The 23,618-nt window shown below is 51.3% G+C and overlaps 2 protein-coding genes across 5 annotated transcripts in view; one reads left to right on the plus strand and one right to left on the minus strand.

The window, feature by feature from the left end:
• The first annotated feature begins 1,237 nt into the window (after window positions 1-1,237).
• ZC3H12A (zinc finger CCCH-type containing 12A) lies at window positions 1,238-18,959 on the plus strand. Of its 3 annotated transcripts, none has more exons than XM_003415305.4 (6): window positions 1,238-1,367; window positions 2,207-2,681; window positions 7,208-7,347; window positions 8,329-8,563; window positions 9,180-9,286; window positions 9,483-18,959. In XM_003415305.4, the coding sequence occupies exons 2-6, from the start codon at window positions 2,239-2,241 to the stop codon at window positions 10,355-10,357; spliced, it is 1,800 nt and encodes a 599-aa protein (XP_003415353.1). In that variant the 5' UTR covers window positions 1,238-1,367; window positions 2,207-2,238; the 3' UTR covers window positions 10,358-18,959. The 3 variants fall into 3 exon arrangements, with proteins under 3 accessions (XP_003415353.1, XP_023410313.1, XP_023410312.1); XM_023554545.2 differs by having other exon boundaries at window positions 1,241-1,367; window positions 1,962-2,681; XM_023554544.2 differs by lacking the exon at window positions 1,238-1,367 and adding an exon at window positions 1,431-2,075.
• Window positions 18,960-19,783: 824 nt separating this feature from the next.
• The window catches only part of MEAF6 (MYST/Esa1 associated factor 6), a 33,188-nt gene continuing 29,353 nt past the window's right edge, over window positions 19,784-23,618 (minus strand). The window contains exons 6-8 of one of the 2 annotated variants that reach the window (XR_010321369.1): window positions 21,536-21,593; window positions 20,882-20,915; window positions 19,784-20,393 (exon numbers count right to left, since the gene is read on the minus strand). Coding sequence is in view for 1 of the 2 variants with exons in the window: in XM_064281740.1 (XP_064137810.1) it covers window positions 20,385-20,393; window positions 20,882-20,915 (43 nt within the window). In the remaining variant the exon portion in view is untranslated. The remainder of the gene's footprint in view (window positions 20,394-20,881; window positions 20,916-21,535; window positions 21,594-23,618) is intronic. The other variant, XM_064281740.1, reaches the window with a different exon arrangement.

The raw sequence follows: 23,618 nt of genomic DNA on the forward strand, positions 1-23,618 counted from the left end.
CATGCCTATGATAAAGGCAGAGATAATGTATGTAAAGTATGGGCACACAGTAAGCACTCAGTTTTGAGTGTTTTGGCTTACTGGGCCTCAGTTTCCCCATCTGCAAAGTGAGCCGGTAGCACCGCAGAGGCTTTGTCCTCTAGCTTGTGGGTTCTGTGTTTTCTTTGTCCTGCCTCACCCCCCACACGGAAGGTCTCTTTGGGGCAGGTGTCAGCCCCCCCCGCCCCCGCACCAGAAGAGTCTCCCCTTGGCCCTAGGTCACTGGTGGTCACAGACGTGGCAGAGGAATGGGAGCTCTCGTTCCCAGTTTTAAGTCTTTCTAGCTGGGGCAACTTAGCCGTTTCTAGATTTGTCTTCTCTTCGGTTAAATGTGTATAATAACCTCTCCCTCACCTAAGCCCATACGTGGATACTGTGAAGTGCTGTGCATGTGAGGGGCCATGACTGATTGACCTGGGAACTTAAAAGCATCCTGGTGAAGGAGTGGGTGCTGCCTCCGGTGGGGGAGGAAGGGGGAGCCCATGAGTGTTAAGGCAGCATTCTGTGACCACTCACCTGGTGGTTGGTCTAAGTGTAGCTACCTTTGCCTGGTTTTCTCCTCAGTCATTGTGCATCTGCTGGTTGTACCTGTCTTTCTATCTCAGCACTGATTTCACAAAAAGTGTACCTGGCCCTGGGTGTGGTCCCACCTCTGTACACCTGCTTCAGTAAGGCTGTACCTGAATATACCTGCACCAGTCAGGGTGTACCTGTGGAGTGTTCCTGTCTCCATCTGGAAAGTGTCTGTCTGGAGTAACTATGGACTTACCTCTGTGTACCTGATTCACTCAACGTGTACCTGACTGTATCTTTTGTCCGTCAGGATGTACCTGTTAAGTGTTCTTAGGTCTGAATGTACGTGGCTGTACCCGTATTTGTATCACTGTATTTTTTTTTTTTTATGACTACGTGCGTATACCTGGCTCTCTATGGCTTACCTCACCCTTACGGCCGGGCTCCTCTCCTAGTCTCCTCGTCTCCCGGGCCTGGAGGCACCGGGAAGGGGCAGCGTCCCGGAGCCCCGACTCCGCCAGCGCCCGACGTGCCCCCACCGGCCGGATTCCGGGCCTGGCCGGGAGCCCTTGGGCCGCGGGGGCGGGGCCAGGAGCCGGGGCGGGGCGGGGGCGGAGCAGGAAGGGGCGGTGGCCACTCCGCCCCCTCCCTCCCCGCGGATCCCCCGAGCGGCTCTCGCCTCCTTTGCCCGGCTTCCGCGTCACTGTCCTTAACGCCACCTGCCCGCCCACAGTCCGGTATAAAGGCGCCGCCGGCCTCGCCCCCGGGACTCGGCCCCATGGAGACGCCGCGGGCCGCAGCTGGCGCACGGCGGGGTGAGAGCGCGCGGCGGGGAGGGGCGCGGGCCTTGGGGTCTGGTCGGAGGAGGGTGGGGAGGGCTCCAGCTGGGTCCGATTACAGCGAGAGGGACGTAGGGCTCGTCCCCCCGAGGCATATCCGTCCTCAGGAGCCCCTCCAACTTAGCTCAAGTTAGGAGAACCCGGGGAGCGGGGCCGAGGGACGGGCGGGGGAGCCGAGCGCGCGCGGGTCTCGGGGCCAGGACAGCCTTCGCGTCAGCGGCGGCCGGCGGCCAACCAGAGTTTCCCAGCAACTTTCCTCAACGGTGGGTCGCCTCGGAAACTTGCCCGCCCCTGGCCCGGGAGTGCGGCCCTACTGGCCTTGCGCCGCCTGGGCCTGGGCCCTGAGTGCTGTGCGGATAGGCGGAGGCGACGGCCGCAGAGGGGAAGCCCCGGCTTCCGAGCGCACGTCCAACTCTGGGTTTCCAGTGAAGGCTCCGCCCCGCAGCTGTCGGGGCGCGGCGAGGTCCTCTGAGGCCCCCCTAGCCTTTAGGTCCCCAGGGTTGGCGTGGGGGTGGGCGTAGGATAGGAGGTGGAGTCAGACCGACTGAGTTCAAACCCTTGCGCCACCAGTTAACAGCTGGAAGACGGGAGGAAGTTCTTAATGGCCCTGTGCCTCAGTTTCCTTCTCTATATGATGGGAAGAACACCCCCTCTCCCGGAGAGCTTTTGAGAGCACTGCATAAGGTAATACAGAAGGCGGCTCTAATCAGGGCCGTAGGTGGATGCTGCTTCATCGTGTTGGGTGGGGCAGGAGGGGGAGAGGAGGTGGGAGAGAGCACGGTTTCCCACCCCTGACCTTTACGTTTGTCTTGCAGGAGCTGACAGGTGCCTGCCAGGAGTCTGAACTATGAGCGCCCCCTGTGGAGAGAGGCCCGTCAAGGCAGCCAGCCCGGCCATGAGTTTTTGGGAGCCTGGGGACAGCCACAGCTGGCAGGGAACCTCCGGGCTGGCCCAGGAGCCGGCCACTGAGGAGGCATCGGCTGCGGAGCTACAGATGAAGGTGGACTTCTTCCGGAAACTGGGCTACTCATCGACTGAGATCCACAGTGTCCTGCAGAAGCTGGGAGTCCAGGCGGACACCAACACAGTGCTGGGCGAGCTGGTGAAACATGGTCCAGCTGCCGAACGGGAGCACCAGGTCTCATCAGACCCTTGCCCTCAGCTGCCCCTGGTGCCCCGGGGCGGGGGTACCCGCAAGACTGTCACTCTGGAGCCTTCACCCCCTGAAGAGGACAAGGAGAGCAGTGACCTGAGACCTGTGGTCATTGATGGGAGCAATGTAGCCATGAGGTATGTGTCACTTCTGTGGCCAAGACTCATGACTAGCAGCTGGGCATGGTGACCATGTCCTGGCTCTAGGAGTCTGACCTCTTCCCACGGACTGGTCTAGAAGAAGGGAAAGCCCTTTATTGAGGCCCTACTGTGTGCCAGCAGGCTCCCTTAATCTTCTGACATCTTGAGGTGGGTTTGAGAGGAATGTTTACAGATGAGGACATAGGCTCAAAGGCTTGCCTGTGGTTGCACTGCTGGTAAGTGGTGTGGCAAGGATTCGAACCCAGTTCTTTCTGACTCCAGCGGTCACCTTGTGCTGTGGATCTTTCCCTGAGTGCCACAACTCTTCACCGTCTCAATTCCTCTTCTGGATACGAGGCAGTGTAGTGCAGTGGATTAGACTGTGGACTCCAGTGTTAAAATGCCTGGGTTTGAATCCCAGCTTATTTGTGTAAGAGCTGTGTGACTATAAGCCAGTCACTTAACCTCTCTGAGCCTTATTTCCTCATCTATAAAATGGGCCTAACAGTACTCCCCACTCCCCAGGTGATAGTTGTGAGGAGTGAATGCACAAAGCCTGGTGAGTAGTAAGTGCTCAGTAAACATTATTATTCAGGGCTGGGACTTCTGAGACTGTGTTGTCCCAGACCCGGGCTCCCAGCTGCTGAGGCCTTTGTGGTTGTGACCAGGAGTCACCTTGAGGCTGGATCTGGCTCTGTCACTGGGAGGTGCAGGTGGTGGCCTGAAGCTCTGACTTCAGGTGAGCTGTGACTCAGGTCCTTCTGATTCTGCTGGAACTGCCTAGGAAGGACTGGGCTGTGCCAGGCTACCCAGAGCCAGAGCCAGGACTGGGCCCCAGTACTCCCAGTGCCCCGACACAGGCTGTCACAGGGGGTGGGGTGGGGGCAGAGGACCAGGCCACTGGCCTCAGGGAGCCCAGACTTCTGCCTTCACTCCAGGCCCCACCCTCTGGCCCTACTTTCTCCCAGTTTTCTCCAAGGCAGTGGGTGAGTCAGGGCTGGGTGGATCTCTCACAGGGAAGAGTTCCTGTTGGTGTGGCCAGGGAGACCCCAGGCAGGAAGGAACTCACAGGTGGGCTGCCTGAGGTGGCCATGACGTCAGCCTCTGCCCTCCACAGCGCTTGGCCCCTCCCACTCACAGCCTAGCCAGGCAAGTCAGCCTTCTAGCTGGTTCTAGCCCCGCTCCCTGCATTCATGCTGGCAGCCCTCTTGCTGCTGCCTGCCAGTCAGTCTTCCATTTCGGAAATGGGCTGAGATTGAGCAAAGCCAATTCCCATGTGCCAGGGTGGCTGGTCACAACCTGTGCTTTGCGTGTGCCTGGGTCAGGAGTTGGGATGGCACAGTGTCTCCTTCCTTGGGGGTGGGGGGTGAGTCTGGGCTGGAGTAGCTGAGCCCTTGGGGCCACCATGTGCTGTGTGTTTGTATCCTAGCAGGAGGAGGAGGGGCCTGGGAGGGAGGGGCGGGCGGTGGAGGGGGACCAGGGGAGCGGGCCTGAGAGGCTGAGCCGACAACGGGGCTTTCTGAGCTAGGGCAGTGGCAGGAGGGGAATTCCAGCCTCAAGCTTCCTGTCTGAGCTGCTACTGGGTTCCTGCCCTGCCGCCCCCTCGCCCCTAAGGGCAGGCAGGCCAGCCCCCACCATATGCAAATCGTGGGGAAATTCACCTCTGTTTCCTTCTAAGGGAATTTTTCTCCACTTGCGGGGCCCAACCCCGGCCTCTCTTCTCACCTGGAGAGCCTGGCCCAGCCCTACCCTGCCCTCTGTCCTGGACCTGGAACGGCTGAGCTGGGTCTCCGCACACTCACACGTCCATACCCGTGCTTGCCTTAGCTGGCTGGGGCCCTGACCTAGTGGGTCGGGGGATGTCAGTTCTCTCTGCCAGCAGGGCTTCCTTTGTTGCAGGGAGAGGGATGAAAGCTAGCTGTAGGGAGGCCTCCAGCCAGGCCCAGGAGAGCAATGTCTGGGCTCCATTCAAGGTACTAAAACCTGTGTTCTACTTCGACCGACTGTAGGGCCCTGTTGACTGCTGAGGGGCTGTTCCAGGGGCTGGTGCTGCTGACAGCAGACTGGTCCCCAGCCAAAGTTTTCAGTGCCTAGAGGCAGTGTACTGCCCTGGAAGCCTTTGACATCCCACTAGGTCCCAAGGCTTGACAATGCTGGCCTAGGATGGGGCAAATGCGTGTACACACATGTGTACCAAGGGAGGCAGGTGGATGCATGTGCCGACTACATACCTGAGACGGGAGCCACGCCGGAGATGACCGCACCCTCATGGGCTGTGGGGAGACCTAGCAGAAGGCCCAAGGAGGGCAGTAATGTGATGGGGGAAGCATGCGGAATTGTGACGGCACAGACCAGGGGCCTGACCCCTCCCAGCAAGTTAGGGAAGGCTTCTTGGAGGCGGTGACACTCATATGGGTCCAAAGGAGGACCAAGAGTTTGCCAGGTGCATTATTTCTTCTGTTCCCAGCCTGCCCCTCCGTTAACACTTGTCCTTTTTCAAAGGCAAGTGGGGAAGCTTCTTTCTCCCAAATAAGGAGCCCTGGTGGCTCGGTAGTTAGGTCAGCACTTTGAACCCACCAGCTGCTCAGTGGGAGAAAGATGTGGCAGTCTGCTTCCGTAAAGATTTTAGCCTCGGAAAACCTTATGGGGCAGTACTATTCTCTCTTATAGGGTCACTATGAGTCAAAATTCACTTGATGGCAACAATTTTTTTAAGCATCAGCACTTGTAGTGGTTACGAGCACAGGGTCTGAATTTGCATCTCTGTTCTACCATTACCGTTGTGTGACCTGTTGTGTGACCGTGACAACCTAGTCACCCTCTCTGGACTACAGTTCCCTCTGAAAACAGGGGATGATAGAGTAATACCTTCCTTTGCATTCTCTGGTTAATAAAATCTACTTTCTGGCTTTGTACCCCCCCAACAAAAAAAAGGGGGAGATATTGATAGTACCCTCCTCATAGGCTTGTTGAAGGTTAAGTGTTAAGCACCCAGAGCAGGGCCTGGCGCCTGGCTCTCAGTGAATGTTAACTTTTATTATGAGCAGGGCCAATGGATGGGAGATCATGCAGGAATAAGCGCTGTCTTGTGGTTGGACTTTGCCTCTCCTCCAGTTTACAGAGACCTTTAGCCCCTGGAGCCCCAGCCTCACCCCTAGACAGTCTCCATGACCCCCAGCTGCCCCGCCTGCCTCTGTAACTTTTCTGGGGCTCCAGCTGTCACCCCCCAAAGCCACGCACAGGATGTGGTCGGCCATGGACTTGTGTCTTTTGCGTAACGTTTATTCTGTTTTATTTACCAAATATGAGAGTCGGAGTTGCTCACCGAGGGGGCGGTGAGGGGGTTGGTCTGCTAGGAAGGGAGCCCCAGCCTGTCCCAAAGACCCTTCCCTGTCACCTGGTGTTACCTGAGAGCCCCAAGCCCTGGTCCGACTAGCACCCTCAGCTCCCAGGAAATCTGGGCTGGAACCTCACTTTGCTGAACTGTCTTTCGTCTCAAGCGAACAGGAGTTTTCTCACTGACACTGTTGTTGTCGTTAGCTGCAGTTGAGTCAGCCCCTGACTTGTAAGGACCCCATGCACTAGCCCTTCCTAATGAAGCTGCAGACTACTAGGCCCATTTTACAGAAACGAGAAACTGAGAGCCAGAGCAACTCAGGGGCACCTAAGGCTCTTTCCTGGATCCAGCCAGATTTGGCTGGGAGGAGGTTGTGGTCATCAGAGCAAGGCAGGGAGGACGTCCCAGCCTCCCCTGCTAGCCAAGTCCCCCAGTGTCTGCTGTCCTCCTGCCATAGGTCATGCCCTCCCTGAGAGGGGTAAAGAGAAGGCGTTTTGGGGAATTGGCAGTCTTGAGAGGAAAATAGCGTCCTTTCACTTTCAAAAGTTGAAGGTTCCAAAGGAGCGCTGCTAGTCTGTCATTTCCTGTTCCTTGTTTCAGGTCGTAATTGCTGGCCCCCTCCCCTTCACTCTCCCCAGGTCCCAGACCCAGGAGGTTTGTGCGAGCACTGAATTTTAATTCAGAACAATATGGTTTCTCTTCAGTTAGCCAGATCGGGTGCTTTCCCCGCCCCCACCCCACAGCACTGCCAGCAAGCGGGCCAGGATCACGGTGGTGCCTCAGTCGGCTATTGGTGTTGGTGTGAGTCCCCTGTGGTCTCAGCAGCTGCCTGGAGTGGGGTAGGGCAGGGACCATCCCGGTGCCTTTCCCCCACCCCCAGGTGTGTTGCAAGCCTCCTGACCCTCCCCCACTGTGGGGAGCGAGTGCTGCCAGATTCCTGGGTGTTTCCTCACTTTCAGGAGATGGAACCTCAGGGAAAGTCCCTAGCCTGGCCATCCTTGTGAGAACCAGGGCAGGGAACAGGCCTGGGGGCTCCACAGCCAGAGGGTGGTGGGCCAAGCCCCAGGCTCCACCAGGAAGGCCAGCAGGGGCTGGAGTGCTCCCTGCTCCCTTCTACTGCTCAGGCCCAGGGGATGGTTGGCCAGCTGCCCCTGGGGCTGACTTTGTCCCTCTTCTGCCCCCCTAGCCATGGGAACAAGGAGGTCTTCTCCTGCCGGGGCATCCTGCTGGCTGTGAACTGGTTTCTGGAGCGAGGCCACACAGACATCACGGTATTTGTGCCATCCTGGAGGAAGGAACAGCCCCGGCCTGATGTACCCATCACAGGTGAGTGCTCCACTGCCCCAGGAGCCCTGCCCCAAGAGCCCGGGGCTCCCCAGAGAGACCCTTCTAGACCTCACACAGGGACAGGCATTTCCTGTCCCAGCTCTGGCTGTCCTCAGCAACCCTGTTCTAAACAGCAGTCGCTGGGGGCACCTTGCCCAGCCTTCTGCCTCCAGCGTGAACAGTCCCCACATCCTCCTCAGCATCCCAGTGCAGGGAGGCTGTATGCATGGTGGTTACCTGTGGGCTCTGGGCAGAGGCTGCTGCCAGCGTTCTGCTTCTGGCTCTGTGACCCTGGATCAGTTACGCAGCCTTGCTCCGAGCCACTTGCTGTCATCAGTAATATAGCGGGGTGGGGTGATTAACAGCTCCTGCCTCACAGGGTGGTTGTGATGATCCCATGAGGAGTACCTGTGAAGTGCTTAGCGGAGTGCCTGGCGCACAGTAAGTGCTCAGTAAATGTTGGCTGTTATCACTGTTTTTACAAGGACCCCTATCCTTCTGGGTTAAAAACAGATCTGGGAGCAGGCTGGCTGGGGCCACCGGCTTCAGGGAAAGTAAACTTTTCCAGTTGGAGTCTAGCAGCCTCTTCCAGGCTAGGCAGGGCAGAGCCACGACACTCCCCGGGCGCGCTTAGGCTGGGGTCCTCCACAGACCCCTGCAGGACAAGGCTGGGTGACAGCAAAAGCCAAGACCACATCTGGCCCAAATAGGCCCAGTGGACAATAGGGGATAAGGAAAGGCCCTGCTCTGCCTTGGGCGCCCTTTCCGAGCAGGAGGTACAGCTCATTGTCAGGTGTTCTGGGTTTTCTGTCAGTAAGGTATCGTGCCCCTGGTGTGTGCAGGGCAAGTGAGGGGCTAGGGTGCAGCCATGGCCTCAGTAGACCTGGCTCCTGCCCTAGTGAACTTAGAGTCAACAATCCCTGGTTCGGGACCCCCTCGGGCCTGGCTCCAGGCTGGACCTGACCTCCACCCCCTCCTCAGACCAGTACATCCTGCGAGAACTGGAGAAGAAGAAGATCCTGGTGTTCACGCCATCACGGCGCGTGGGTGGCAAGCGGGTGGTGTGCTACGACGACCGCTTCATCGTGAAGCTGGCCTTCGAGTCTGACGGGATCGTGGTGTCCAATGACACTTACCGGGACCTCCAGGGGGAACGGCAGGAGTGGAGGCGCTTCATCGAGGAGCGGCTGCTCATGTACTCCTTCGTCAATGACAAGTACGCACCATCCTGGAGGGCACCTGGTGGGCCTCTGGTCCTGGTGTAACCAGAAATGCCCTGGGGAAGGGGTGGGCTGGGAGGAGCTCTGCGGGGCACCCTCTGGCCCTGGGGGCACTGGCCTTGGATCCCAGCAGCTTCAGGAAAGAGAGAGACATCCACCAGCATAATGAACCAGGGTGGGACCTGGTGGGGCAGGGGGCTGGGGCAGTAGCATTGATAACAGGATGTGGTCAGTGGTTCCAAGGCGACCTTCCTAGCTCCCAGCACTAGATCTCTGGTCCAGAAGCCAGTGGGGTTTGGACACAGGCCCTGGATTCAGATATTCGGGTTGCCGGTTGGAGTTCCCAGCATGAGAGTTGCCCCAAAGGTACGCGAGGTCTGGGGCCCGCTGGACTGAGGATGATTCTCCTCCACTACCTTGGAGAGACCCCACTGAGAGCTCAGAACAGTCCCGGGGGCCCTGCTGGGCAGCCACCGGTTTCAGGGGCTGTTCTCCTGTTCTTCCTAGCCAGACTTGCCTTCCAGCCCACGTACCCTCCCCACCCCGACATCTCAGCAATTAGAAATTCCCCTTCATGGCCCCCAACCCATTACGGGCTTTCTCCCTCTGCAGGTTTATGCCCCCCGATGATCCCCTGGGCCGACACGGGCCCAGCCTGGAAAACTTCCTGCGTAAAAAGCCACTCTCCTCTGAGCAGAGGAAGCAGCCATGCCCCTATGGTGAGAGACCCAACTCTACCCTCCTCGCGCTGCCCCTCCCTCTCTCACCTGTCTGCCTGTGCCCCGCCCCGTTCTTCCTCTCCGGGTCCACCATAGCTGGCTGCCCCAGCCCCACATTTCCGTGCTGCCGCCCTCCCCTCCTGTCCTGTTGCCCCAGAGCTCCCCTGCTCAGAGTCCCTTGTCATTCCTCTTCCAGGGAGGAAATGCACTTACGGGATCAAGTGCCGATTCTTCCACCCAGAGCGGCCAAGCTGCCCTCAGCGCTCCGTGGCTGACGAGCTCCGTGCCAATGCCCGCCTCTCACCTCCCAGGGCCCCGGGCAAGGACAAGAGCGGCCGGCGGCCCTCGCCTTCGCCTCAGCCTGACTCACTGCCTGCAGAGGGTGACCAGTGCAGCACCAGCGGGAAGAAGCTGGGGGCCCGGGCATCCCCAGGGCCCCGCCGGGAGGGTCTGACACAGACTTTTGCCCCAGCGGGCAGAAGCCTCCCACCTAGTGGGGGCAGTGGTGGAAGCTTCGGGCCCACAGACTGGTTCCCGCAGACCCCAGACTCCCTGCCATACACCTCCCAGGATTGCCTGGACTCAGGGATTGGCTCCCTGGAAAGCCAGATGTCAGAACTGTGGGGCGTTCGCGGAGGAAGTCCTGGGGAGCCAGGCCCCCCTCGGGGTCCATACACTGGCTATGGCCCCTATGGATCTGAGCTCCCAGCCACTCCAGCCTTCCCTGCCTTCGGACGGGCCATGGGTGCTGGCCACTTTAGTGTGCCTGCTGACTACACACCCCCGCCACCCACCTACCCACCTCGAGAGTACTGGTCTGAGCCATACCCACTGCCTCCACCCACCCCAGTCCTACAGGAGCCCCAGGTGCAGGGCCCGGGGGCTGATGGGCGCCCCTGGGGTGGGGCAGGCAGCCTCGCTAAGGAGCGGGCCAGTGTATACACCAAGCTGTGTGGTGTCTTCCCCCCACATCTGGTGGAGGCAGTAATGGGGCGCTTCCCGCAGCTCCTAGACCCCCAGCAGTTGGCGGCCAAGATCCTCTCCTACAAATCCCAGCACCTCAATGGGTAAGCCAGCCCTGGTGGCAGGCAGGGTGGCCATATCCAGCCTCCAGGGGTTGCTGGGCTGGGCTTGGGCAGCCCTGAGGCCCATATTGGCGGCTGGACAGACGGAGGACTAAAGTAGGGAAGGGAACCCACAAACCAAAGATACTGTAGGATTGATTCTGGCCCACGTGGCACCTCTAGCTGTCTGCCCAGTGGGTCAGAAGCGATCACCCTGTTGATACACATTGTATCTCTGTAGTTTAAGGAGACGCTGCCGGTAACGGCCGTCGGTCCGTGGCTGATGCCCAAACCCTCTTTTCTCTCAGAGGCCTGGGCTGGGGGCCCTGTGCACGGCCCCCTACCTCCGCCCCGTCCCTGGGACGCTGGCCTTGGCTGGCTAGTTGGGCACCATGTGCCTGCCCTCTAAGGGCCCCTCCTCTAAGCCAATGAGGCCTCATCCGTGCTCTGCCGGCACGAGGCTTCATGTTAGTAAGCAAAATGCTTCTTAATAACCCACCTCCTGTCCCAATGTGTTCACTTCGCTGCCCCTGTTGGGGGTGAAGGGCCTCTGTCCTCACCCTCTCTTCCTACCCCTTCCTCTGTACTGTCACCTTGCCCTTGCCCAAGGGTGGGGGGATGTGTATATGTGTATACAGGTATAAATGTAAAATACCCTCAGTGGAAAGTCTGTATTTCCCACAGCATATCAATAAAGTAAAACATGAGCCCTTTTGAGCGGTGATCTGTCTTTGTCGTGTTTGGAGGGTTGAGCTGGTCTGGGTGGCAGAAGCTCAGCAGGTGTGCCCCTCTGACCTGCCTTAAGCCCACACCAGCTCTCGGACCCCTTCTCTGGAACATTTCAGGGGCCCACCAAGAGTGCTGTCCGTTTGGGGCACAGGTATCTTTGCTGAGGCCTTGGGCTGGGGCTTGATAGTCAAGAAGAAGGATGTGGCCATTCAAGACAGAAGACACATGGGTGGGGGCGGACGAGCAAAAGTTAGGAAGCAGAAGTGTAAGTGGGCTTCCAGTCCTGTGGCAGGAGCCCAGGAAGGGTCTGTTTCCCTTTTCTGTGCTGTAACAAGACCGGAGGAAGGGGAAACCTGCCTGCAGAGAGATGGTGGCTTCTGGAGCGATGGATTGGATGGAATGTGTGTGGAGGCCTTGGACACTCAGCTCTTGGCCTGTCCTCCCAGCTATTACTGCATTCTAGACTCAGGCCTGCAGACCAGGGGAGTGCTGGGGCAGGAGCAGCCTGGAGAGGCAGCCATGGATGGACACAAGAGGAGGAAGACACGCTTCCGAGCAAGAGGTCAGGGGTCATGGTCCCAAATTCAGGAAATGGCTCTGCCACTGATTATGTCAGCTGCGGCAAGTGACTACCCCCCTCTGGGTCTCAGATTCCTCACCTATGAAATGGTGATAGTCATGGTGCCTACCTCACAGGGCTGTCACATTACATGAGATAGTACCTGTGGAGGCCATGACCCAATCCCTGGCACATAGTAAGTGCTCATTAAGAGGTGGCTGGTGTTACTCTCCGTGGAACGGTGTTTCTACCTCCACACTTCAACCTCATCCGACCTGAGAAGGAAAGAGGCTGCGCAGAAATACGTGTCTCTTCTTTTGCAGATGAAAAAATAAAGTGTGAAAGTTAAGTGAAAAGTTGGGCTGTCAAATGACCCCCACATAAACATCATCAGAAGAGAAAATAGAAAAAAAAATTTTTTTTAATAACTGTATCTTTGAATATCTCACCTAATTTGTCCTTTTTGTTTATGAAGCTTTTATGGCATCTGTATTTTTTTTGGAAACCGCTTTGCCGCAGAACAGCTGTGTGGCATGTTGGGGAAGCTTTTATAGTTGTCTGTATTTTAGAAACTGCTTCCCCAGGTAACAGCTGTGCAGCACGCTGGGGAAGATACCACACAAACGACCCCCTGCACACGGGGCCCCACCTTGTTCTGTACCCTGAACGTCCTGTAGAAGCCTGCACTTACAGCAGGGATCCATGCACAAGCTGGAAATCATTTCAGCCGACTTTAACTCAAAGCCTCCGCCCCCCACCCCATCTGGTGCCTCCTCAGGAGGCTTGGTCTGCACAAAGAAATGTTGCCTTATTTATAAAATATTTTTTTCCAATCAAGAACTGTATTCCAGATTAAAATGCTATTATTTATGGCCCCTTGTTTGCTTTATGGAAGCTAAAATACTGGATTGTCCAATTCATTATCAGCTACCTGGCAGTGCTGAGTGACTTGCCCAAGGTTCCTCAGAGGAGACAGACTAGGGCAGGGCCGTCAGGGCTGGTCCCCTGGCCCCACGAACATTGAGGAGGAGAGATACATTCTCAGGCCCCTGCAGGGATGAGAGATGGGGTACCCTCCACCCCACCCTTCACAGCCCTCTTAGGTCTACAACATATTCACAGAGGCATCTTCCAGCACGGTAGCTGAGATGGCCACCACCTCCCCCCGCCACACCTACTCAGCAGCAGGGGCCCCAGCAGCCCCAGCCTACCAAGTTCCCTCTGCCTCTGCACACTGTGGTGAGCATGGAGGCCAGTAGCCTCATGGATGGCCTGGAAGGAGAAGTAGGGAGCTCTCTCACCTCTCTTCCTGTCCCACCAGCCAGATGGCCACAGACCTGGCAGCTCACATTTGCTTCTTGACCATAGCTGAACTCTTGGTCATTTGCTGCTTCTGCTTCCATGTAGGGGCCTACCAGCAGGTGGTTAGTGGGCAGTAGGCCCAGGCTGGCTGTGGTCAATGTCTGGAGGCTGTGACTGGCCCTGTGGTCCACTGACAGGCACTAACAAAGGAAGGCAGAGCCCACGTGGCAGCCCAGGCTAGGCTTGGCTTGGGGTGGGTTGAGTCAGTTCATCCCCAGTCGGCCTGAGCCTGCATCCTGTGCTTTCCCAGCAGATCAAGCCATCCAGAGTTTGGAACCTCCCCTCAAGCCTCTTTCTCAATTTGACTTCTAGGCAGAGCCATTCAGAGGCTGCCAGGCCTAAGGCCCAGGCTGTTTGTTTCCCATGACTGGAGTTTTAACTTGGAATTTCTCCCCCTACGCCTACTCTGCCCGCTGAAGCAGCTTAGGCTGGTAGCATTCAATCCCAGGGCCTCAGTTCCCCCACCTGTAAAGTGGAAACAATGACCCTTGCCTCTCTAGGTTTGACAAGAAGATGTCTCAGTTCACATGGTGACAGCAGAGAGGAGGCAGTCTGGGTTCCAGGGCCACTCACTAGCTGTGTAGCCTGGGCCAGTGTCACACACACCCTCACAAAGCCTCAACTCCCTTGCCAGCCTCCCAAGATGGCTGCCAGGTCCACAGGGGCTCATGTGTGTGCAAGCTGTGAAGGAGAGGGCAACAGGGCTGGAATGTGATCCCTGACACGGAAGCTCAAGCCACTTAGGCGCTGGACGGGATCAAACTCCGAGTGGCTGCCCTGCTGCTCTTTCCTGCTCTAGTTTTCCTGGTTCCAGGTGCTGAGAAGCTGATGGGGAAACCAGTGAATATGCAAATTCTGGTGTTGTTGGGAAATGATCCTGGGAGCTGACAGAGGCTGGCCTCCTGCTGCCCTTCCTCCACCCCCACCGCCTGTCTCAACCTGACAGCTCTCACCAGCAGGGGCTGACTCTGGGTTTTCTTGCAAGTCCTGTCTCCCACAACAATTAACCCTGTCTTGGGGTACAGACTGTGGAAGCCAGGACAACTGTGGCCCATTTAACCTCAGGAAACCTCAGGCTTCCCTGGCAGAGGACCAGTCCACACTGCATGAAATTCCCTGTCCTGGACGTCCCCGCCCACACTTCGTCCCCATCTGCCCAGCCCACTTCTGCGGCCTGGGGGAAACCCGGCAGTCCCTAAGGAGCTGAGGTCCTAAGCGAGAAACAGGGGAGCTCTAAGGCTCCAGGGGGCAGCTCTCCCAAGGCCTCCCAGTGCTGCTAACATCCAAACACAGCTGGTCTCCTGCAGGGTCAGAGGGAGTACGGTGGCTGGGAAGACCACTCAGTGCCACAGCTGCCGCTTCCTCCATCTTCCTACCAGCAAAGCTCTCTGCTGGCCCTTCTCTCCTCCCTTATGTCTCCTGGAAAAGCCAGGGTTTAGCACCCTAAAAAGTTTTTTTGTTTACCCAGAAGGAGCCTTGGTGATACAAAGGCTAAGTGCTAGGCTGCTAACAGAAAGGTTAGTGGTTTGTTGAACCCACCCCACTGGGAGCTGAGAAGCTGATGGCGAAACAAGTAAGTATGCAAATGCCGGTGTTGGCTCTGAGGGAGAAAGCCCTGGTGATCCACTCCTGTAAAGATTACAGCAAAAAAAAAAAAAAAAAGCCATTACAGCAAAAAAAAAAAAAGCCCCATGGGACAGTTCTACTCTGCCACACGGGGTCACCATGAGTCAAAATTGACTCCATGGCACCTAACAACAACCCAGAAGGTCTTAACCTTGCAAGACCCATGACCTGAAGGAGGTGCTGGGCAGGCCTCCATCAGAGGCAAAGAAAGTGAAAAAAAAAACAGGACAGATATCTAGATATTGGGGGTGGGTGGACATCTGGTCCCCAGGGGCTCCTGCCCCCAAAAGGCAGCCGAAGGACTCAGCACTTTTACCCCAATTCTCAAACCTCAGGCTCATTTTTAACCTAGACCATAGCAGAGTGGGTGGAGCAGAGTAGGTGGAGCAGAGGGTGGTGAGTACGAGCCTGTTCTGGGGACCTTCAAGTTCATGGGAAGGGTGTGGGAGATTTGGCTAAAAGAGGCCGGAAGTAGGGCTCCACAGTTAAGGAAACTCAAGACATCCAAGGCCATGGCATGTAAATCCTTCCGGCTAGTTCCTGGAGAGGGGGAGGTTCCAGCTGTCAACCTGGGGTGTGACCTCTTGAAGCTCCTCTCCAGGCAGCTGCTGATGGTCTTAAACTGCTCACCTGTCTAAGAAATGGCTGCAACCATAGAGGGGAGAGAAGGACCAGGCAACTCAGCCCACCCCACACAGAGCTGGGCATATTGCTGAGAGGTCACTGGGAATGGTCCAAAGGCCCTGGTTCTGGCAGCTCTCCGGAGAAGAGCCTCGCTAAAAACCAGGGTGCTCGTGGTGCCCTGCCTGCCACCTGCTGGTACCTCCCGGTACTACTGCCTGTGAAGCAGGGGGCCTGCTAGTTCCCAGGGCCACCAGCACCGGCAAGGATCTTGTGGATCCGAAAACCAGAATCTAAGGAGAGTAACATGGCAAGTAAAGTGCTAAGGCAAAAGCTGGGAATTCATTCTTAACAGCATTTGTAGGTCCACCCTGGAAAGCAACACCAGAGGTCAAAGCTACACCTTCTACAAAGTTTAAAGTGCCAGAAAATTCCAGCTGTTCTGGGTAACAGATTATCCCAGAAAAGTTCATAGATAGGAACTGGAGAAATAGGAAGGAAAATGAGAAAAAATACAAGTATTCATATTTAAAGTATGGCCTGAAGAATAAAACACAATGATACACCATTTTTTCAACCCTGTCATTTGGGCACCGTCCTATTGCTGGTGGAAGCATCAGTGAGGGAGGGTCAGCTGCGGCTCCAGGTTACCTAAGGTACATATGCCCTCCGACTCAGCAATCCCACTGCTGAGAATTTATCCTACAGGCACTCACGTGTGCAAAACAATGTGTGTGAGGCTACTCACTGCAACACTGCCTGAAACAGCAAAAGATGGGAAACAACATTACCACCACCAACAGAGGATTGCTTACAGAAATTTTGGTATATGCATGCAAGGGAATATTAAGTAGCCAGTAAAAACGAGGAGGCAGCTGTATACACGGAGCGTTTTCTAAGCTATATTGCTAAAGGAAAGAGGCAAAGGGGAAAAAAAGCAAGGGCCTAACACTGTGGATGGTATGCTACCCTTTTTGTAAACACACACATGTATGCGTGCATATTGTTTACCTATGTACAAAATTCCTCTGGAAGGACACATGGGGAAACTGGTAGCCGTTGCCTCTGGGAAGAGGAACTGGGTGTCTGAGGGACAGACAGGCTGTTCGCTGAATATACTTCAGTACCATTTGCATGTATGCTATTTGCATGTGTTACTTATTCACATTAATAAGTTCCCCTTGTCGAGATAGAGAGAAGTCATTGGTGGAGGGGTGGAGAGGGTTGTATTGGTCAGGGGTCTTCAAAGTTCATTTCTGTATTCTAACAGTAAGAACTTGCCACATCATACGCACCCCCAACATACATATAATAAGTTGTTAACACACGGTTAGCTGCCATGTTTGTAGGTCAAAACGGTCAAATATCAGCAATTTTTTTGTGGGTCGACGTTTTATTTATAAATCTTCTACATGTACTACAGGACCAATATTTATGTACACTGCATAACACATTCAAGATGAGGAGCTAAATAAGGCTAACCTTGAAATTAAGTATAAATCAACCATCTAATATCGGCTTCTCATAACCCATGGGCCCTCTGGCACACCCCCTCCCTTCGGGGACACTGCCCTAATGAATGAGGACCAGCATCCACTCCACCACAGCCCGCTTCAAAGGTGAAAACTTTTATTGGACAAAAGTAGTTTTTTTTTCAAGTGAAAATTTTGTTTCAAGTCATGAAGCTTACCGCTTATCAAATTCAGACACGATGCTGCTAATTTAGATGGATGCTGGAATTCGAATTCTAATCCCTTCTTCTCATCGTCTCTGCATCTCGTGTTCACACCACCATCTAGGCACAGAATGTGACCCCACCCTGGGAGAAATCATGTTTACAAAGAAGCACAACACCCCTCCCTCTCCACTTTACCCAAACCAGTGCAGTGCCACACACTCAGGGCTTCAGACGCGCATTTTCAAGCAAAATAATGCCTCAGTAATTTGGAGTAAGGTTGAAGAGCAGAGGAGGCAAAATAAAAGCAAAGACCAAGTCACAGAATGTTTTGAAACAGCATATTTACTGCTTTCAAGTTTAGGCCATTTAACACTTGTTTTCATTCCCTTATTAGCCACATAGTAAGAAACGTCAAGCATACTCTTTATAGAATACTTACAGAGTACTACATCACCCCAGCACCCAAAGGCTCAACCCTGAAGTTGAAAATAATTCTCATGCCTGCTTCCTACTCTTCAAAACTAGATTTTCTTCTAAGCAAACGGTATAAACTCAATTGTGGGGAGAATGTCTAATCTACTTAATTATCAATTTCTTAAACCACCCGAAAGGCCCTAAGGTCTATGGCCTGTTCAGATCAGTATAACAGCTTTAAAGTCCATTGCTCTCCCAACCGCACTGGCCACGTCCAACTTCATCAAGTCCCTCCCCTTGCCCCAAATGGCTTATTTTTTCCTTTGTGGATTGTTTCGGCTCTCCATCTTCAACTTACAGAATCTGATAGTATTTAGAACATTTTGAGTTTGATTAGAATAAACTAGCTTCTCAGCCCCATGAAACAGTATACTTGAGACTCCTCATGAACCATGGGGCAGGCACAAAGACATTATAAGGCATTTTTTAATGTCTTATAACTACCAAAAGGAGCAAAGGAAGTCCTATTCCCATCTTAGTGATGAGGAGGCTAAAGTACAGAAAAATAAATTCACCCAGATGGCATGAACAAGCTGGTATGGCTCCTCTCAGCCCACCCATTTCCTCCTCTGTCCCTCTGGATTACAGGAAAGGAAAGAAGGGAGGACATATCATGGGAGTCAACTTCTTACAATTAGGCCACAGCTCTTTAAACCAATTCGTTTTCTGTCCTTAAGACATGAAGCAAAGTACTGCACCAAACCAAAGCAACCCAGTGAAGGCATGCCTGGAGGAAGTACCTTCGCAGAGGTCCCAGCAGTCGCCCCAGTTCAGGGATCACTGATGGGCTGCTAAGATGGAGGGACTCAGGCCACACAGCAAACTCTCCCTACAAATGCTATCGATGGGTACTGTAAAGGTAAATGCCACCTCAATTAATGTCTCCCTCCATGTCAGCACAATTGTACTTCTTGGTTGGTAATACACTTGATCAAAGTTATTACCTCAGCCTTGTTCAGAGTCACGCAATTTTAATTTATAACTGAAGGAGTTACAAATATCACAAGGATGGTAGGCAGGGACCCCTTGGTGTTTTCTAAGCCACCCAATGTAGGGAAACTAAGCAATCTCTCAGGACTTGAATATCTCCAGTATTCCTGGCCAACATACAGGAAAATTGGGAGGTCCCCTGATCAATGATTAAACTTTATAGAGAAAAGAAGTATAAGGCAAGCAGCCTGTTTCTAACCAAGATTATATATACACTCGAGTATGTACATAGACAGATATACTTTTAAATAATACATCTTTTTAAGAGTACTACTACTATGTCTCTAGCAAATGCCAAACTATGAGAGTCAGAAGTACGTGAAGGTTTTCTGTGTGTTTTCCTAAGAGGTGTCCTACCTCCCCCGCCCCAAAAAGAAGACAAAGAAGGGTACAGAACACTTCAGGTTTCCATTGCTGCTTTGTTTTTTTAAAAAAAAGAATAAATATAAGAAACTGTTTCCCTAAAAAACTCTGACATTGAGTTTTGCTACCAAAGACAGACATCTAAATAGCCAGAGTCAAAAAAAAAAAAAACGTTTATTTGAGAACAAGAGTAGTGAAAGCCTTTGCGCAACTGACAAGGCAGACTTGTTTTGACAAGGCACTGCCATCCATGCTGAGTTCTACTAAGATTACCACAAACGGAACACAGTGTTTCTAACGAAGATATGGGCATAAGTAAAGGACTATGGTTAATTAGAGTCAAAGGGAAGATGAAGCCCTAAACTTATCCCTTAGACTAATTCACAATATAGGATTTAAATCAGTCCCCTACTGCAGTAGCTCCAACTTGGCATCATATCAGATTCCCAGGGAACCTTTGACAGAAAATCCCAAGAACTAGGCTGTACCCTATCCAGTCTCCTGGGAGGGACCCAGGCATTCCAGGATTTTTTTAAGTTTCTCTGGAGACTCCAGGCAGCCAAGGTAAATCACCACTGCTCTAGAGGCATGCAACAATTACTAGTAGGGTCTGGGCCTAATCAACCCCCAGTAAGGAACAGCGGTCTGTGGGACATTTCACTCTGCTCAAGAAATCTGTACAAATCAGCATTTCTGAGCCTTTCCATATGCCTTAGTGATTTTCAAAGCAATATTTAATCAGGTAAATACCAGCAAAGATAGAAGAGATGGAAAAAGAAATTTCCATAAGGCATGATATGAATAAATAAATGGAAAAACAATCTCAGCTTTAAAAGTATAAGAACTCAAAGCCTGTGAAATTTTATTTATACAAAAGAATAAAAATATCTATTTTAAAAAGGACTGATTTAAACTCATGCTTTTCAGCTATTCCTATTCCCTGAACACGAAACTGCTTTCAACTCAGAAAGATTTAAGATAGGTAATTATTAAATAAACAATCTTTACCTTCCCCCTGCAAAAAGACAAAATAGCAAAGTTCTCCTTTTTATTTATGGAAAACCAGAGTATTTTCAGTTAAGAATATTGGCAACTTCACAAAACAGATTATCAGATATGTCAGCAGGAAGGTATGAGCTGTACAACGGCATTATAAAAAGTCCCAAAAGAAAATAAGATGGTAAAAACAATAGAAAAATAATAAAACACAAAGAAAATGCCAGATATTTACAGCCGCCATCTGAAATGCAACTTGTGTTCTATTTTCAGCACACAACAAAGCCAGTGAAGTTTCGGATGCGTATCACAGATGAAGCTGATGCCAACCACACTGGGGAGGCGTTCACTCCAAGAAGGGGGAAATGCACAGTTAGCAACTTGCTGGGATTATAACCATGTCTCGGTCTTGCTGCAGTTGTTACTAAAAATGACCCAAAGTAAATGATCCGGCCTGGTCTTATGGAAATGACTTTTTCTGTCACCACATTTCAGAACAAACTAAAGTCACAGGCACTGGGTGGAGGAAAGCAGATGTAGATGGCCACGCAGTCAGATGGGAGATGTTTATCTTTGTGAGGTCGGATAAGGGAAGCAGGGCTCTATAGCCTGGAAGCTTCTGTACTAATGAGTCTTCTAATAGTCCTAAAGAGAGAAAACAAAAGTCCCAGCTTACTCTCAGCAGAACATTGATTTGAACCTAAGAAAACAAATCTGATAAACAGCTCTGCTAAGTAGGTTGCTCTACAGCTAACAGTTCTATTTCACGTGTAATGTACCATATAGTGCACATGTGAAAATGGCCTGTCTTCTGAGTCCACAGAGGGAATGGAACATCAGTACTGCCCTTATTAGGCCACCTGAGCTCACCAGTCAATAAAGGCTAGTGGTTTTAACTTATTGTTTAATTGAAGGGAATTTTTCTTCAGTAGAAACGTGTATTATCTCTTTCTCTCTCCCCAACAAGTAAATAACAGCTAAAATAACACCTAAAAGTTAAGGTGGACATTCCAGACGTTAGAACTAGAGTTGTGACCCCAGATGAGCATCGCTCCGCCTCTGAAGACTGGAATGACTTTCTATATAATCTACAAAATCGCCAGCCTCTGTGGAACGGCCTGGCTGATACTTACAGCTCTTGGTTTTTTGTTTAACTTCAGATCAATCCTGTGATAGGAAAGATAAAAGATATTTGCATTTTAGTTTATGGAACAAAGGTCCAAGAGTCAGCTACTGCATAGGGTACAAGCTATAACAAAGACTATTTGGTTAAGTAAGGTTCACGTTCTCCATCAGACTATGCCATATTTAGTTGTTTACCCAGATGTTATTAAGCAAGTATCAGTTTAAAAAATGAGCAGATATTCTTGCCACAAGGCAAACTGAGATGACTCAGAGAGAAATATACAGCAGTTATGAAAGTCATACAAGTTTTTCAAATTATTCCAAAAATTACATGTTACAGGGACTGGATTAAGAGAGCATGCTCTACATTAATGTGTTAGCTCTGTCACTCTATCACCGAGAATTACTGAGACACATGGTGATTAAGATCAGGAAAGAGACTAGGAGTTTGTATTTCTGAATAAGAAACACAAAAGAAATTAAGAGAATTTCAATTTTTAAAACTTTCCAAAACGTCAAAATCTTAAACTATTAACCTCCTTATGAAGCAAAGCCAGAAATCAATTTAAATATGAATTAAAGGTTGTCTATTTAAAAAGAAATTAAGATGCATAAAAGTGAAGTTTACTTAATTTTGCTTAAGTTATTAAATAAAATGTTACCTCCATCACGTTTTTCTGTTTTTAAAAAAAACTTCCCAGCCTAACCTAATATACATACCTACAATTAAACAGATAAACTATGGGTTAGAAAGGTCTCAAAAAGGCATACTGGTGTCTACACACTAAACAACACAGCACAAATACTAATTCAAATCAAACTTACTCAAAGTCATAATCAAACATGCCAGACGGGCTGAGGGGCAGCATTTGAAAGGAAGAAAGCAATAGAAATTAATATACTAATTGAATAAATTAGTCAATTAGCCACCCTAGCAAGATTCATAGAAACAAAATCAGCTTTTAGAATCTTAAGCCATAAAGTTTCAAATATCAAAGCACCAAAGATTCTGTGGTCAGGAGATCCCCTTTCCTCAATGGATTTCATATCAGAAGAACAGATTATGAAAGGAAAAGTTATTTCATTAGACAACTACAGACACCTGGAGTCCTTTTATTAGCTGCCAGATTCAGAGTTAAACTTTTAAAACATTGTAATGAAAAAATATAATTAGAGCATTAGAGGAAACAGAGAAAGACAGGTTTAGTCATACAATGAAAGGTGCTTTGAAGACAGTACTAACAACTCACTGTTAATATACTTTCACTAAAATTAAAGATGACAACACTCTAAGTTTTGAAAAGAGAAAACATTTTGCAACATTTTGCTCAAGTTACATGCTCTAAACATGTCCAGGGAACATGGAGTTCCTTTTCTATGGCATTCATCCTAGGAGCCAAGAGTTGAATGAATGAACTTCAGTGGTAGATCCTGTCCCAGAAACTGAAGAGCTGAGTAACGGTGAACATCACTCTGGTCCCTGTACTGGTGATGACAGTTAACTGTTCAGGTCAGGGCTACACTTAAAGCACACCAAAGTCTGCAGAGCCCCTATTAAAACAAAGGAAAGTGGACATCCACAAGCAGCCCCAAACTTAGGGCTCTGGATGGGGGCAGTACAGAAGAGGAGGCCATCTTGTGCCATGGCTGCTAGCAGATGGTGGTCTGGGCAGACTTCCAAAGTCAACATTAACCTGGAGCATGACACCAGTTCCTTAGCTGGCCCCACACCTTTCAGACTGTAGACAGGTGGTAAAACAAAATGCAAATAGCTACATTTTCCTCCTAGCCAATGTTTGCATGGTAAAGCAGAAAGGAAGCTTAAATTTCAGTATCTCTTATGTAATAGTTTCACTTAAGACACTTAGGAAAGAGTATACATACAATAAGTGTACAAAGCAGGAGTTAGCAAATATTTTCCTTTTAGTCTAACCTACCTTTGTTCATTAAGTCAAAATAGACTGTACCTAGCTAATGAAAAGTTCACAAACCACTTGGAAGAATTCTAGAGCTTGGTGTAGTAAAACCTATAAGAGCGGCTATATGTTATCATTTCAAATTTTTTCTTTAAAGACACTGGGACTTAATTATTGTTCGGATATCATGTAAAACATAAGAATTCAGAACACCGTAACCATTTCTGAACTCAAAAAGTTGTTGGTTAGTTTTCACATTCTTGAAGAGGGCAAATTCAAGTTATTCCCTTTGGCTAAAGTAGCATATTTATTTCCACTTTGCTTTGTTCACCACTAAACAGCACCTGGCACACAGTGGGTAATCAAACATTTGTTGAAATAATCTACTACTGACTTTATCTGACTGCATGGGTGTGGCACCTTGGAGCAGAAACAAGTACTGTACTGGGTACAAACTTACAAACAGGTACAAAGAGCTCTACCCCCAACCCTGATCTGCCAGCCCCACTAAGACATGAGTCGGGGGCAAGGAGTTTGGGCCAGACCCAATTCCAGACTAAAGAAGGCAGAAATCCAAGAACCTTAAATGGCACCCTGGTGGCCCTGGAACCTGGCTTTTCTGGAAAGAAGGCAGCATGTGTGCCAAAGACGAAGGGAGGGGACTAGCCAGATATTAAACCAGGGGAGAGACAAAAGGACAGCTATCAAAGCAAGGTCCTGCTTTCCAAAGAGAAAACACCATTTTTGAAAGCAATAACTGACATCAAAGATCTTTATAAATCCTAGTATTTTCCTGGAAGGTGTTATCTTGTAGGGCCAGGAGAGGAAA

This window comes from Loxodonta africana, chromosome 3, assembly GCF_030014295.1.
Source record: "Loxodonta africana isolate mLoxAfr1 chromosome 3, mLoxAfr1.hap2, whole genome shotgun sequence".
In the NCBI taxonomy this organism is placed as follows: domain Eukaryota; kingdom Metazoa; phylum Chordata; class Mammalia; order Proboscidea; family Elephantidae; genus Loxodonta; species Loxodonta africana.